The sequence below is a fragment of the Heloderma suspectum genome, chromosome 6, assembly GCF_057233095.1.
Source record: "Heloderma suspectum isolate Gila_16-S chromosome 6, 16-S_ref, whole genome shotgun sequence".
Classification (NCBI taxonomy): domain Eukaryota; kingdom Metazoa; phylum Chordata; class Lepidosauria; order Squamata; family Helodermatidae; genus Heloderma; species Heloderma suspectum.
In genome coordinates, this window is record NC_139463.1 from 95,220,677 (window position 1) to 95,236,942 (window position 16,266).

The 16,266-nt window shown below is 48.7% G+C and overlaps 1 protein-coding gene across 1 annotated transcript in view; it reads left to right on the plus strand.

Moving 5' to 3' along the window:
- The first annotated feature begins 5,829 nt into the window (after positions 1–5,829).
- Positions 5,830–16,266, plus strand: part of LOC146341905 (vomeronasal type-2 receptor 26-like) — a 34,964-nt gene continuing 24,527 nt past the window's right edge. Inside the window, exons 1-3 of the mRNA XM_084807746.1 lie at positions 5,830–6,109; positions 6,882–6,973; positions 7,474–7,580. Of these exons, the coding sequence (XP_084663872.1) occupies positions 5,830–6,109; positions 6,882–6,973; positions 7,474–7,580 (479 nt within the window). The remainder of the gene's footprint in view (positions 6,110–6,881; positions 6,974–7,473; positions 7,581–16,266) is intronic.

Here is a 16,266-nt window from a genome sequence, read left to right on the forward strand (position 1 = left end):
CCACTAGCAATAATGAAGACTGCAAAGGATGCTATAAATATCACTAGTAAGAGTTTGGGAGAGGTACTAGGAAAAGGAAATACTTTAATTATGGTGTTCTAGAAGAAAATAAGGGAGTAGGTGTGTAGAGGGGAGATTTGCCCTTGTACTAAGGATGGTGGCTTTACTGGATTTGCTACTAGCACTACTTTCTGCCATGGTATGCAAGGCTCATATTGACAAGGGTAGCATCCCAAAACCTTACCCTCCACTTCCGAAGTATCATCAGTCAGGAGACTTCATCATTGGTGGCATGGTTTCTGTTAACGGCTTTGTCTCTAATCCAATAGCCTTCACTGAAGAGCTCTCTCTGGCATTATCAGAGGAACTTTTTAAAGGACTGAGCTGTTTGCACATTTTATATCCTTTGGCTCTTCCACCACTAGAATGGTCAGAATATATTGTAAGAGAGTCCTAGAGCTAGGGAACAGTGATTTATTTGATTAGGCGACAGAAAAAGTTAATATGTTTAAGGTAAAGTTGAAGAAATGAAGCTCCCCTTTACATGTAAAAAAGTAGGTCTATGCACCACCTCGTTATGAAGCCCAAATAATGAGGTGAAGCAGGCTTATTTGGAGCAAAATCCTCATGATACAGAGGGCGGGTCAAACCAGTCCTGTGGCACCCCAGAGCGAAGTGCCCCCCCAACAAAGCACCTCCTCTGTCTCATATATTCAAAGCTCTACTTAATGCCTGAGCAGTCCAGACAGGCTGTCTCCAAAATGTATCACCTTCTGAAAGCTCACATGGAGAGGCATGAGGAGCAGCAGGAGGAGGAGGAGGAGGAAGGGAAGGGGAAGGAGAGCAGATGCGGGAAGGTGGGGGGAGGTGGGAAGGTGAGTGCAGGAGGAGGAGGGAGTGTGTTTTGGTGAATAGGAACTCTCAGCCAGAAGCGACGCCAGCAGTCTCCAGTCAGAAAGACTGGTGGAGGAAGGGGGTATATATACTTCGGCTAAAGGCTGCATTTGGTTATTGTGCTAGCTGTGTCTTTGGGAGAGGGCTGGTGTAGGTAGATGATCATGTGTGTGTGTGTGTACGTGTGCACATGTCCACGTGCATGTGCAATCCTAGGAGTCGTTCCTTCAGTTTATTCAATTTTGATCACTGTTGGGCTTTCCTCAAAAGTAGGGATAGCGGAGAATTTCTGAGAATTTCTCCACGAATCTTGGTGAGGCCGAATGCCAATGCATTCGGCCCCCCGAAATTGGCGGTGAAATTCTCCGCCACCCCCCCCCCCCGGGATGGGTCTTACCTCCTGCGAATGTCCCTCTCAGTGGCGGGTCCCAGCGGCAGTTCGACGGCGGTTCAGCGGGATTGGGGGCAGCGGCCGGTCTTCGACCGGCTGCCGCCGCCGCCATTACAAAATAAAGTAAAAAAAACAACGTGATAGGCTACGTAACGATTAACGTAGCCTATCACGACTAGATTTCCAAAGTCAGCCGTGATAGGCTACGTTAATCGTCACGTAGCCTATCACAGGTGACTTTGGGGGGAAAAAAAGCGTGTACACAAATGGCGGCGGCCCATGGGGGCCGCCATTTGCATTCCTTATTTTGGCACGCCTAGTCTACGTAAAGATTTACATAGACTACGGCGAAAATAAGGGCAACGCTTTTTTTTTCTTCCAAAAGTCACCCGTGATAGGCTACGTGACAATTAACGTAGCCTTTCATGGCTGACTTTGGGAATCTAGCCATGATGGGCTATGTTAATCGTTACGTAGCCTATCACGGGTTTTTTTTTTCACTTTTTGTTTCACGGCCGGGGAGATGGGGCGCTTCTCGCCGGCCTGAATTTCGGCCGGGTGAGGCGGGACGCCTCCCCCCCCTCGCCTGAACTTCGGGGGGAGAAGCGAAGCGCCTCCCCCCCACCGCGAAGCCAAGCTGCGAAAAGGTAAGTGACTTTCGTACATCCCTACTCAAAAGTGAAATTAAAAGGAAACAGCTTGGTTGCAGTGGGATCGTCCCTTCCTTGTCCCTCCCCTTTGGACGGTGTCTTGTTTGCAGGACCCCTTCCAGCCGCCTTCTCATATTTCCTTCTACCTCCAGCTCGTTTGTTATTTGAATTAGATTAGATTCTTCTCTCATTTCCATATTTTTTTCAAACTAACATAGCTTTTCCTCGCTTGTTGCTGCTACGCTCTCCATCCCCTGCCATTCCTGTATTTTTTTGATTATCTCACTTTTGGACTATGGAAAAGCCTGTGTTTGTTTAAAGTTGACCCTCACTTCTGCTTTCTCCATTCTATTTTCTTGTTGTTTTTGTCTGTCAACTCTGTCTCTTCTAGATTTTTAAAAACCCAGTCTTATTTCTATTTTTAAAAGCAAACATTGACTTCTGGGCATGTTCCTCCTCCCCCCACCCCCTTTTAAGTCATATTCAAGCATTTAGTTCTTTCTTTCTTTCCTTCTTTCTTCTTAAAGAAAGGCATATAATAGCAGCCTATGTGTCTAGTGTGTTCCCGCCCCGCCCCCAGCCCAAGCTGAAGTGAACTGTCTGTGTTTTCTTTGTGTTGATCCTCCCAAAACAGAAATTAAAGAAGGGTTATTATTATTATTGTTGTTGTTGTTCAATTTCTCTTGGCTCTTATCTTATTGCCTGAGGTGTCGTCCTGTATTTCTTGAAGTTACCCTGCCTTCTCTAAAATAACATGAAATATAAAACAATAAATTAAAGACACCCAACATTTGCTTAGGTTAGGGATGGGGGAGAATTTCTCCCCGAAACTTCAGGGGGGGCGAGTGCCAATGTGTTCGGCCCCCCGAAGTAGTTTCGGGGAGAAATTCTCCGCACCCCCCTGCCCCCCGCACTCCCCGGGACGGGACTTACCTTTCCCGAATGTCCCTCCTGGCAGCGGGTCCCGGTGGCGGTTCGTCTGGTCTTCAACAGGGGCAGAGGCGGCAGCTGGTCTTTCGACCGGCTGCCACCGCCGCCATTCCAATAAAAGTAAAAAAAAAAAACACACCCCTGTGATAGGCTACGTGATGATTAACGTAGCCTATCACGGCTAGATTTGCAAAGTCAGCCATGATAGGCTACGTAAATCGTCACGTAGCCTATCACGGGTGACTTAAAAAAAAAAAAAAGCACGTACGGCTAATGGCGGCCCCCATAGGGAGCTGCCATTCACGTTCCTTATTTGGTCGCTGTAGTCTACATAAAGATTTACGTAGACTACAGCGACCAAATAAGGAACGCGAATGGCGGCTCCCTATGGGGGCCGCCATTTGCTCACGCACTTTTTTTTTTTTTAAGTCACCCGTGATAGGCTACGTGACGATTAACGTAGCCTATCACGGCTGACTTTGCAGATCTAGCCATGATAGGCTACGTTAATCATCACGTAGCCTATCACGGGGACATTTTTTTTTTAACTTTTTATTTCGCGGCCGGGCGAAGCAAGGCACCTCCTCCCCGGCCTGAATTTCGGCCGGGCGAGGCGGGAAGTCTCCCCCCCCCCAGCCTGAACTTCGGGGGAGCAGCGAAGCGCCTCCCCCCCACCGCGAAGCAAGCTGCGAGACCAGGTAAGTGGCTTTCGTGCACTCCTAGCTTAGGTAGTTCTGCTTTTCTTTAGCTCTTGTGGGTCTGTGTCTGTGTATGTGTGTGTGCTAGGTTGTTGTTCCACCAACACTATACGTCCAGATTCCAAGACAGTGTTGAAGAAGCACAATACACATAGTATTTATATTAATAATTACCTACTTATTCCATTAACACTCCACTGTGTGGCAAAGCAATGCAGTGCAATATAAGGCATCTTTGGGGTGTTGGCAGGGGCAGAGGTAGGTGAGGTGCTGCTGTCACTAGCAGCACCATTAGGTGAGCTGTCTGTCCCCTAGTCCAGATAGTGCTTCCCGGTGCAGTAGGGCAGCAGAGCATGGAGGCCAGTTGCAGTGCTCGGAGGTCACTGTTTGAGTAGGCTGGCATGGGCAGGTGCAGTAGTCACACTTTTGCCCAAGGTGAAGCAGCATCTCCTTCTATAGTGGAAAAGGGGAGCCCACTGATGGACATCCTCAGCATGGTGGAGGGCAAAGAGGAGGAGATCTTCCAGGGTGTGTTGGAGAAGGAGCAGCAGGTAGAGGTTCCAGCACTTGACTCCTCTTCCATTGTTCCCCCGCTCGTGTGCTGCCCCCCAAAAGTCAAGGCAGGCAGTCTGTGTCTCCTCCTCCACCAAAATGTCAGGGCAGCATTGTTGGGAGCGGATCCCAGCACTGCTATGTGCCGGCAGGGAAAAACAGGCAGCAGAGGCAAGCATAAGGCTGGTAGTGCCTCTGGAACTCATGCAAGCTCTCTGTCTCTCACCCCCAAGGGTTTAAAGCAGGCCACCATAGAGGAGATGGAGTGGGGAAAGTATGGGTCCACCAGCTGGAGGTTTCCAGCACCCAACCAGATCACCAAATGCATTAATGAGATGGTGGCATTGGACAACCAGCCATTCTGCCTCATCGAAAATGTGGGGTTCAAGAGGTTGATGGCCCTGGTGGTGCCCTACTACAAGCTTCCATGTCACACCACCTTTAGCAGGTGGGTGGTTCCCTCCCTGTACCAGGCATGATGCCAGGAGAAAGTGGTGGACCATGTGCACCAGGCAGAGTTGCAGGTGGTGCACTTCACCTCGGACATTTGGTCCAGTGAGGGTGGAGCACACACTTACTTGTCCCTGGCAGCTCACTGGGGCAGCCCCAGGGATGGTAGCAGCCAGCAGTTCTGGGACTGGCAGGAAGGATGGGTATTGCTGGGCCCTCCTTCACACACAAGTCATGGACCAGTCCCACATGGCAGCAGAGATAACAGAGGCCATGAACAGCATGGTGGAAGGGTGGTTGGCCGGTCAACAGCTCACCCATGGATACATAGTCATGGATGAGGGGGGTAACATGGTGAAGGCTGTTCATGATAGTGGATTCGAGGGTATCCACTGCATCACTCATATCTTCAACCTGACTGTGAGGGACACCCTTGGAATGGGTAGCAGCAAGGCGTATCCCACCCCCATGTCTGGCATCTGAAACCTATTGGAGAGCTGTAGGAAGGTGACTGGTCACTTCCACCACAGCATCAAGGGCAGTAGGCTGCTGCAGGAGAAGCAGGCAGAATTGGGGCTCCCATAACATAGCTTGGTGTAGGATGTGGCAATGCACTGCAATTCCTACCTCATGCTCGAATGTATGTTGGAGCAACAGTGTGCTGTCCACACGGTGTCCAGGATCGGGGACATTGGCATCTAGGCACCCCTGGGCAGGCAGCAGTGGGATGCCATGTCCCAGCTTATGGTGGTCCTCAAGCTGTTCCTCGAGGCCACTGAGACCCTGAGCACCAGCACTGCCCTCCTCAGCCAGGTGATCCCTGTGGCCTGGCATCTCCAGAAGCAGATGGGTGAGTTCCTGGAGACTGGGGATCCCGTCACAGACAAGTGCTTCCTGCCAGATGTGTAGGACATGGTGACAAGGCTGAGGGATGGCCTAGTTTGGTGGATAGAACCCCTGTACTGGGATGTACATGTTGGCCACTGTGTGTGATCTGCGCTTGAATGACGGCCTTTGTGGGGACAACTCCTGGATGCTGTGGCTGGAAAAACTGGTGGGGCAAATGAGGGGGAAATGGGCAAAGAGGCTGCCTGGGTGAGATGCAGGAGGAGGAGGGGGAGGAGGAGGGGAGACTGTTTCCCATCCCTTCCAGTGGCATCAGTCCCAGCAGGACCAAAGGCCAGGGCTTATGGGCCAGGGCAATGCAGTGCAGTCAGCAGTTGGGGGGAGAGGCACCCAACCCGTCTGCCAGGACACCGCTGCAATGTCTGTGCAGCATTACCTGGCAGAGCTTCTGGAGGACTGGACCACAGACCCCATGGCATACTGGTCATCCCTCAGCCTAGTTTGGCCGGACTTGGCTCATGTGGCCAGGGAAAGACTCAGCTACCCACCCATCAGTGTCCCAAGCAAGAGGGTGTTCTCCAGGACAGATGATGTGGTGACACCCCACCACTCCTGCTTGGACGCAGACTTAGTGGAGCAGCTGGTCTTCCTCAAAGTCAATCTGCCACTGCTAGGCTACCCCTCCCTCAATCCCACAGGCGAATGACCTGCACAGACAATCACGCTAACTGTGCTGTTTTTCATTCTTTGGGCTGCTTTCCTTTGTCTTTCCTTGAGTCAGGCATGGCATTCCAGTTATTCTTGCAATTGTGATAAGTAGGACTTATTCGTACTATTTTTCCTATTATTATTTCACTGAGCTTCAGTACACTAACCCAATAATGGTTTTACCCAAGGGGATGATGCTACCATGTCTGTATCTGTAAGGGTCCTCCACTCAGAGCATAAACCTCCTCCTCCTCCATACTTAATTATGTCAGTCTCTGTGCTCATTGACAAAACCTAGCTCTGAATGTAAGGGGATGCAGTAGCATCTCTATGTCTCCCTCCATTTCCACTGAGATGGTATGGGTCTGCTATGTGGATGGGCCCTCCTGGCAGACAGGCTGTGTTGTCTTCTTTGTTCAGGAAAAGAGCCTCCAGAGAACCAATTTCTGTATTTTATTATTTTTAATGCCAACGTCCCAGCCTTTTCTTTTCTTTTTTAAAGAAAAACAGTATATTCCTGTATTACTTCGGCAGGAAGGGTGTGGTTCATTCTCCAGTTTCAAGTCCCGGTGAATAATGCAGTGTTAATTCCCCTCCCTCTTCCCTTTGGCATGTAGGGAGTTTCCTTTCTGCATTGTTCCTTCATTTGCTTTTAGTGTGGTGCCCAGGGCGGTAGAGCTGGAGTCACCCCTCAGAGTGTTCCCCTACATGAGTGACCTCTTGATGCTCTCAGCTTGGTTTGTTTCCGTGTCCACCCGCCAGGCCCCAGGCAGGTCTTCCATCAAGAATATGCCCTGTTGGGCTACTCATTGTCCCATCTCAAGACAAAGTTTCCCATTTCTTGGCTAGGCACTGTGAGCTATCAAAAGTCAATGGCCCTGCTGGGCTAGCCACTGTCCTGTTCAAGAATCAGTAGGCCTGCCAGGCTAGGCAGTGTCCATGTTGAAGATTCAATGGCCCTTCTGGGCAAGGCACTGACTGCAGTGAAGATGCAATGTCCCTACTGGGCCAGGCAATGTCTGCTCTCCCAAATCAATGGTCCCTCTGGGGAAGGCACCATCCTGCTTCATGAACCAAGTGTTGGATGCCATGGTGGGCAAGGCACTGTCCTGCTTCCACTGCCAAGAGTCAGATGCCCTGGTGGGCAAGGCATTTTCTGTCCTGCTTCGCTTGCCAAGAGTCTGATGTCCCAATGGGCAAGGCACTAAGGCTTTTCACCTTGGTACGATGCCAGAAAAAAAAGGAGAAGGAGGCCGATTCGGAGGAACCCCCTCATGATACGAAGTGGTTCAGAGCAGCTCCAAGGGAAAGCACCACCTCCACAAAGTGCCAACTCTGGCTTGTATATTTGTAGGCGCAATCCAGAAAGGCTATCTTCAATGTGTCTGCATCTTTGAAAGTGGATGTGGAGGGGCAGGAAGAGAAGGAGGAGCGGAGGGAGTTTGGATTGGTGAAGGAATGGTAACTCTGCCAACCTAGCTGCCTCCGCCAGCCTCTGCAAGCCTGCCCAACTCTGCCAAGCTCTGCCAGCCTGCTTGCCTCTGCCAGGCACTTACATGGCGCTGAACATGGCATCACCCAACTGCCACCAATGACTCCTGGCTCTAAAAGTTAAGTGTGGGGTTTTCCCTCCTCACCCCCATTGTAATTTGGAAGCCAAAAAAGGATGATTGAACAAAATATCCTATTTTACACACTCTTCCCAATGTATTGCATTGAAGATGTGAAACATGTCCTCTTTCTCTCAACATACTTTCTCACTACATGTTAAAAAAAATTAGTCCATGGAGTTAGTCCCTTTGCCTTGAGTTTCAACTCATTTTTGTCTTTAGCTTATATCCATGGATTGTACTTTCAGTATCCTAAGGCTGCAGTTGTAAGGACCCTTATTAGGGAATATGCCTTGTTAAACACAGTGGGACTTACTTCTGAGTAAACATGCATAGGAGCGCACAGTAAAGCAATTTTTCCTTCCACAGATTAACCCCAAAAGAAGTGTAACCCCTTTCCATTCAATCCCCTCTCCCGGTGTATGCACAAATGAGAAAGGTGTTACTGTTTGCTTTTACAAAGACAATACTGACTTGCGAACATGGGGTGGGGGTGGGGGGTGGACTTCTGAAGTTGTGAAGTTTCAGAACTTCACAGTGGGATTTGTGGATCACTGTTTTCCTATCCACAATATGTAGCTAGGGCAGTAGCGGTTTTACCCATTCACATTATGTAGCCTGTTTTCCTCATTCACATTAGCACATTGTGGAGGACAACATTCCCTTTAAACAAAACGGGGAGCTAGTCTCTGGATTGGATATAATCGACAGGATCATTTTCTCCAACCAATCGTTTCATAGAGTGAGAGTTGGGAGGATGGATCCCCACACTCCTCTAGACCAAGCGTTCACTGTTGATAAGGATGCCATAACTTGGCATGGCTGGTTTAACCAGGTAGGATCCAATCATAGCTATTTGGAAAGAGATCCAGTAATGAATTAACGAATGCTGATATTCTGTACTGATGTCTACAATTAATTTCATTGTTCACTGATAAACTCTTATGAAGGAAAGGTAATGTGTCAATTGAAAGAAGGATAACGTGTGAACTGATAATATAAATGGAGAGCCACACATTTGTGCCCTTGGCCCCATCTACATGGAAATGGAATGAGAAGTGCTTTCTGGTTATATCTGGATTTTCATGAAATTGCTTTGGTCCAATTGTTTGGTTCAGGGCACACAAAGCAAGAAAAATAGAGTATACCCTACCTAAAAACCCACTTTCACAGCACACAGCACTTGAAACCACCCTACTTCGGGGCTCTGTAGGCAGAGTAAGACTGAACATCATCTACGCTGTAGGTGATGCTCAGCGAATGAGAGAGACTTGTTCCCCACCCCTGACCGCACACCCCTGCTCTGGGAACTTTACTGGAAGCGCTGAATTAAGCCCCTGTAGTTTACCCCACACCTCTTCCCTCTCATCCACCATTGGGATATTGTGAAAGATTAAAGATACTGCGCTACTGTGAATGGGAAGAACAGGTTACATAATCTGAATGGGTGAAGCAGCTACTGCACTAACGGGAATGCTTGAAACTGTGTCATTGGGTTAAGCCCTGCTGGTGACTCTGCGGCGGCAGTGGGGTGGCGGCGGTGGCGGGTGTGGCGGTGGCAGGTGCGGCAGCGGGTGCGGTGGAGTGGCGGCGGCAGCGGGTGCGGCGGCAGCGGGTGCAACAGCGGGTGCGGTGGCGGCGGATGCAGCGGCAGCAGGTGCAGTGGGTGCGGCGGGGTGGCGGCGGGTGCTGCGGCGATGGCGGGTACAGTGGCGGGGTGGCGGGGCGGCGGCAGCTGGTGCAGAGGCGGCAGGTGCGGCGGTGAGTGTGGTGGGTGTGGCAGGGTGGCGGCAGAGGGTGCAGCGGCGGTGGCAGCGGGTGCAGTGGGGTAGCTGCGGCGAGTGCGGCGGTGGCAGGTGCGGCGATGGAGGAAGGTGCGGCGGCGACAGCGGTGGCTGGTCTCCTGGCTGGCCGCTGCCGGGCACAGTGTATGCAAATGGCGGCAGCTATGGCAGCCGCCATTTGCATTCGCTATTTTCGCCATTCTAGCCTACGTAAATATTTACATAGGCTAGAACTGCGGAAAATAGAGAATGCAAATGGAGGCCGCCATAGCCACCGCCATTTGCGTACACATTTTTTTTTTACTTTGCCATGATAGGCTACGTAAATATTTACATAGCCTATCACGGTTAAGTACAGGGACGCAAACGGCGGTGGCTACAGCTGCCGTCATTTGCGTCCCTGCTGCCCAGCGGCCAGATGTCCAGCTGCGGGCGGAGTTGGCCAGCGGCTCCATGGAATCCCCACGGAGTGGAGCTGGCCAGGCAGGACTCTGGGGGGACGGATGGAGCGCCTCCCCCCCATCGAGGATTCCGGGGGGAGGGACGGAGCGCCTCCCCCCCACACGGTGAAGCAGATCTGCAAAACAGTAAGTGACTTTCATACATCCCTAGAAAAGTGGGGGAAGCCACTCTGACTCACGCTCCAGGGCAAATGCCATCCCATGGGAATGTGTGCTGATACATGCACATGTCGCCCGAATGCCAATCAGCCGTACAGCGCACAATCCCCATAATGCCAGTCCAGCAGTCTCTGGCAAAGTTGTTTTCACAAGAACAGGCATGCCTTGACAGTCTCGGGGAGGGGAGGGGGAAACACACCCCTCATATTTAGGGGAATAACACCCTGAAAACTCTTGGGAAGGTGTTGAGGGGGGGACGTGGCCACCTCGCGCAGTACACAGGGGTGCTCTTGGAGAAGGGATGGCATTCACAGCGATGAGAGCAGCGCGGAAGTCTCCCAAAGAAAAATTTAACCATGCTGCCACGGAGGGAGCAGCTTGAGGAGCCGCGATACACATCCGGCGGGGCAAGGGCAAGGAGGAGGGTGGTGTCCAGACGAGGGGGGGCACAGTGGGTGCAGAGCAGGGATGTCAGAGAATTCCGCCACGGACTGAAATGGGATTGAATTCACTTGAAGGCTCTGAGCATAGCAAACACTCTTTTCCAACAGCACAAGAGGCGACTCTACACATGGACATCACCAGATGGTCAATATCGAAATCAGATAGATGATGTCCTTTGCAGCCAAAAATGGAGAAGCTCTATACAGTCAGTAAAAACAAGACCTGGAGCTGAATGTGGCTCAGATCATGAGCTTCTTATCGCAAAATTTCGGCTTAAATTGAAGAATGTAGGGAAAACCACTAAACCATTCAGGTATGACCTAAATCATATCCATTATGAATATACAGTAGAGGTGAGGAATAGATTTCAGGGATTAGACCTGATAGACAGAGTGCCTGAGGAACTCCGGATGGAGGTCCGTAACATTGTTCAGGAGGCAGCAACTAAATCTATCCCAAAGAAAAAGAAATGCAAGAAAGCAAAGTAGCTGTCTGATGAGACTTAACAAGTAGCTGAGGAAAGAAGGGAAGTGAAAAGCAAGGGAGAAACGGGAAGATATATCCAACTGAATGCAGAATTTCAGAGAATAGCAAGGAGAGACAAGAAGGCCTTCTTAAATGAACAATGCAAAGAAATCGAGGAAAACAATGGAATGGGAAAGACTAGAGATCTCTTCAAGAAAATCAGAGATCTCAAGGGAAGGTTTTGTGCAAAGATGGGCATGAGAAAGGACAAAGAAGGCAGGGACCTAACAGAAGCAGATGAGATTAAGAAGAGGTGGAAAGAATACACAGAAGAACTATACAGGAAAGATCTGAATGTCCTTGATAGCCATGACAGTGCGGTCACTGAACTTGAGCCGGACATCCTAGAAAGTGAAGTCAAGTGGGCCTTAAGAAACATTACTAACAACAAAGCTAGCAGAGATGACAGTATTCCAGCTGAGCTATTTAAGATCCTAAAAGATGATGCTGTGAAAGTGCTGCACTCAATATGCCAACACATTTGGAACACTCAGTAGTGGCCACAAGACTGGAAAAGGTCAGTTTACATTCCAGTTCCAAAGGAAGGCAATGCCAAAGACTGTTCAAACAACCGTACAATTGTGCTCATTTCACATGCCAGCAAGGTGATGCTCAAAATCCTACAAGCTAGGCTTCAGCAGTATGTGAACAGAGAACTACCGGAAGTACAAGCGGGGTTTCGAAGAGGCAGAGGAACTAGAGATCAAATTGCCAACATTAGCTGGATCATGGAGAAAGCAAGAGAGTTCCAGAAAAACATCGATTTCTGCTTCATTGACTACGCTAAAGCCTTTGATTGTGTGGATCACAACAAACTGTGGCAAATTCTTAAAGAGATGGGAGTACCAGATCACCTTACCTGTCTCCTGAGAAACCTGTACAAGGGTCAAGAAGCAAGAGTAAGAACCAGACATGGAACAACCGAGTGGTTCAAAATTGGGAAAGGAGTACGACAAGGCTATATATTGTCACCCTGTTTATTTAATTTATATGCAGACTAGATCATGAGAAATGCCGGGTTGGATGAATCACAGGTCGGAATTAAGATTGCCAGGAGAATTATCAACAACCTCAGATATGCAGATGATACCACCCTAATGGCAGAAAGCAAAGAGGATCTCAAGAGGGTGAAAGTGGAGAGTGCAAAAGCTGGTTTGAAACTCAACATTAAAAAAACTAAGATCATGGCATCTGGCCCCATCACTTCCTGGCATACAGAAGGGGAAGAAATGGAAGCAGTGACAGATTTTATTTTCATGGGCTCCAAGATCACCGCAGACGGTGACTGTAGCCATGAAATTAAAAGACCCCTGCTCCTTGGGAGGAAAGCTATGGCAAACCTAGACAGCATAGTAAGAAGCAGAGACATCACCTTGCCGACAAAGGTCCGTCTAATCAAAGCTATGGTTTTCCCAGTAGCAATGTATGGCCATGAGAGCTGGACTATAAGGAAGGCTGAGCGCCGAAGAATTGATGCGTTCGAACTGTGGTGCTGGAGAAGACTCTTACGAGTCCCCTGGACTTCAAGGAGTTCCAATCAGTCCGTCCTAAAGGAAATCAACCCTGAGTGCTCATTGGAAGGACAGATACTGAAGCTGAAGCTCAAATATTTTGGTCACCTAATGCGAAGAGAAAACTCTCTGGAAAAGACCCTGATGCTGGGAAAGACTGAAGGCAAAAGGAGAAGGGGACGGCAGAGGATGAGATGGCTAGATAGCATCACAAATGCAATGAATATGAAGTTGAGCACACTCCGGGAGAGAGCGCAGGACAGGGAGGCCTGGCATGCTATGGTCCATGGGGTCACAAAGAGTTGGACACGACTGAATGACTAAACAACAACAATGAGGAGGAGGAAGTGTTTTGGCTGAAAGTAATTACTGCACATCTCAGGGCAGGGGGAAAAATACGTAAATATCTACAAAACATAGCCTTTCTTACGGAAGTTATGCAGACTCACGGAGATGGCTAGGCACCGGAATTACGGCTGTCAGTACGGATTTATCTTCATAATTCTTGGAGTGGAAAAAAAAGAGGAGCATTCCGGGGGCTTGCGAACAACGTTATGGAGTACTGGCAGCAAACTGTGGAAGTCAAGTGGCACGGAAGGTACACAATTCGTACATCCCTAGTGCAGAGCGAGGGTGCCATGGGTGGAAGAGCAGAGGTGGGGGGGGGGAATACTCAGGGCAGAATGCAACACGTGGCCGAATGGTGGGGGTTGGTTTTTAGGCGCCCGCTGCATGATACAGGGAGACGGGGAGGCTGCACCGATACTGCCAAGCCCCAAGCTTTGATTCTTCAAAGATTTGAAGATGTTCCCCTTATTGAAAAAAAAAGCCAAGGGCAGGGGTGTGGGGGGGGCACTTGTTTACTCATGGATGCCAGCTGCTCAGGAAGGGACGCGAGCGATACCGGGACAATACCTGGGGGAGTGGCAGGAAAACACAGGGTGGAATGCAACACGGATACGAGAGGTGGGGAGTGTTCTTTAAGTGCTTACCATAAGATCCAGGCAGCGATATCTACAAGCCCCAAACTACGATTCTTCGAATCTTCGAAGAAGTTCTCTTGGTTTTTTAAGAAAAAGCTGTGGGCGGGGGTGCAGGGGTGCAGGGGGGCTACCTGTTTGCTCACGAACGCCGACTGTTCAGGGAGAGATGCGATCGATGGCCAGAACACAACCTGGGGGAGTGGTGTGCTGTGATTGGCCACCAGGGAAATACAAACACCGCCGTATATGGGCGTGCATGGGAGGGGACAACGACCATATATGGTAGCAAAGGCGGAAAATCAGAGCACACTGGGGGGAAATCCCGGGATAACAGGGTATTGAAAGTGGGGGCACAAACCCCGGAAACTCCGAGTCCAATACGAGGTGGGTACTGCATAATGTGAAAGGCGGGCGGTGAAACCGAATTGGAAGTGTAGATCCAGCCCTGGACTTAGTTGTGCGCTCATGATATCCCTGTCTGAAGGGCACCAGGTTGGGGCAGGCTGTTTTAAAGCATCCTCTTTTCCAGAATGAGGACAGAACATGCACCATCCACCAAGGAAGTCTAAACCAGGAGCAGCGCTTTAAACAGACTCTCTTAGCTGTCATTACATATGGAAGAATTTGCTGTCTCCTCCTTTGGTTTGAGATCATCTATTTAAAGTACTGCACCTGTTCTGGAGTTCCTGGGTGGAGCACATAAAACAGGGGCCCGGTGGCCATGCTGGCTGGCAGTGATGAGAGTTGCAGTCCAACACATCTGGAAGCACCAGGCTGGGGAAGGCTGCTCCAAGGAAAAGAGAACTAGGCGGCCCTCCGTCGTTGGTTATCAGTTTTCCACAGTCTCACAATCCTCTCTGCATATCATATTCTCCCTCCTGTCCACATGGTATCTCTGCTTTGGGAGAATCAGTTGCACTTTCTGCCTTCTTAGGATGGATGTGGTGTTAAGACTGGTAAGCCTTAGCTCACAATTTTCCTGCTTGGTTGAAAACTGTATAGCCTTAACTCCTTAAAGAAAACACACACACACACACACACACACACACACACATGCTTTTTTTGTTGTTGTTTATTGAATTGTCTTTTTGTTATATTCATAGACTGTTATCTGGCTTATCTAAGGCTGGAATCCTAAACACACTTAGTAGGGAATAATTCCCATTAAATACAGTGGGACTTGCCTCTGAGTTAACATGCAGAGGGCTCCACTGTAAGACAACTTTCTCTTCCCATACATTAATAACTATGTATCTCCTAGGCATTTCCACAATGAAGTAAGTCCTATTAAGCTCAATGGCACTTATTCACAGGTAGGTGTATATAGGATTACAGCCAAATCGATCAAGGTCATCTTCTGAAAAAGGCCACATCAAACAAAGTCTTTTTTTTAAAAAAAATAAATCTGATTCCAGATCATATTATTTCTGCTGTGTATTTCTTGCTGTGGCCCATCTAAATATCTACTGGCCTCCATGATCTGTCTAAATGGGAGAGAAAGCTATTATACAGATGTGACAAAGACATTTTTTCCAGCAGTTTCACAGGGCATCCCAGACTGAAATGAGCAATTACCTTCCCCACCAATTATCAAAAGGATGGTGATTAATTCTGCTGTTTCTCAAAATCCCTGTGGAGTTTAAGAAGCCGCTAGCAAAACGAAGAACAAAGTCCACAAAGGATGTTATAAATATTGTCAGTAATATTTAGAGCTAAGGAGAAGGGATTAGGGAAAGGCTAACGATAGATTTGTAGAAGAAAATAGGGTAAACCGTGTGTGTAGAAGGAAGATTTGCCTGTGTCCTGAGGATGGTGGTTTTAGTGGGCTTACTGCTATTTCTGCTTCCCCCTATGGTATGCAAGGCTCATATTGAGAAAGGTAGGGTCCAAAATCCTTACCCTCCACTTCAGAAATATCATCAGTCAGGAGACTTCATCATCGGTGGCATGGTTTCTGTTAGTGGCTTCTTCTCCAGTCCAATTGCCTTCATTGAACAACCCCCTCCAGGATCATCAGAAGAACTTGTGTAAGGACTGACCCTGTTTGCTCATTTTATATCCTTGGATTGTGTAACCAGAATGATCAGAAAATAAGAGGGTCCTGGAGTTGCAGAACAGGAACGTATTGCATTAGGCTTTAGAAAAATGTTAATATAATTAGAGAATGTTGAAGAAAAGAAGCCACCTTCTCTTCACATGAAAATGTCACTTGATAATACATTTTAGCCTTTCAAATAAATTTTACTTCTTTTTACATTTTATTTGTGCTCCTACTTTCACATCTTTCCTCCACCAGTTACTGTGTTGCACCCAGTTCCCCTGTGGTTATTCTTTTTCCTTTTTGTCTCCACTCACATGCCTAATGTTTCTTTATTCAATATTTCTCCTATATACCTAATCTTGGCATACAGGACATGCCTTCTTACTCATATGCACAGTTGAAATGTCATATTTGATCCTTCTCTGCAACCATATTTGGGGACACAACTGGGTTCACAGAACATGCTAACCCACCCGATGTGGGTTGTTGTTGAACTATGGGCTATTGTGTTGTCTGTACACAGAGCATTTTCTGCAGGGTGGGTTGCTGAACACAGCACTTTTTCCACAGGGTGGGTTATCGTGTTGTCTGAATGAAATGTGTTTTCCTCAGGGTTGCTTGTTAACCAT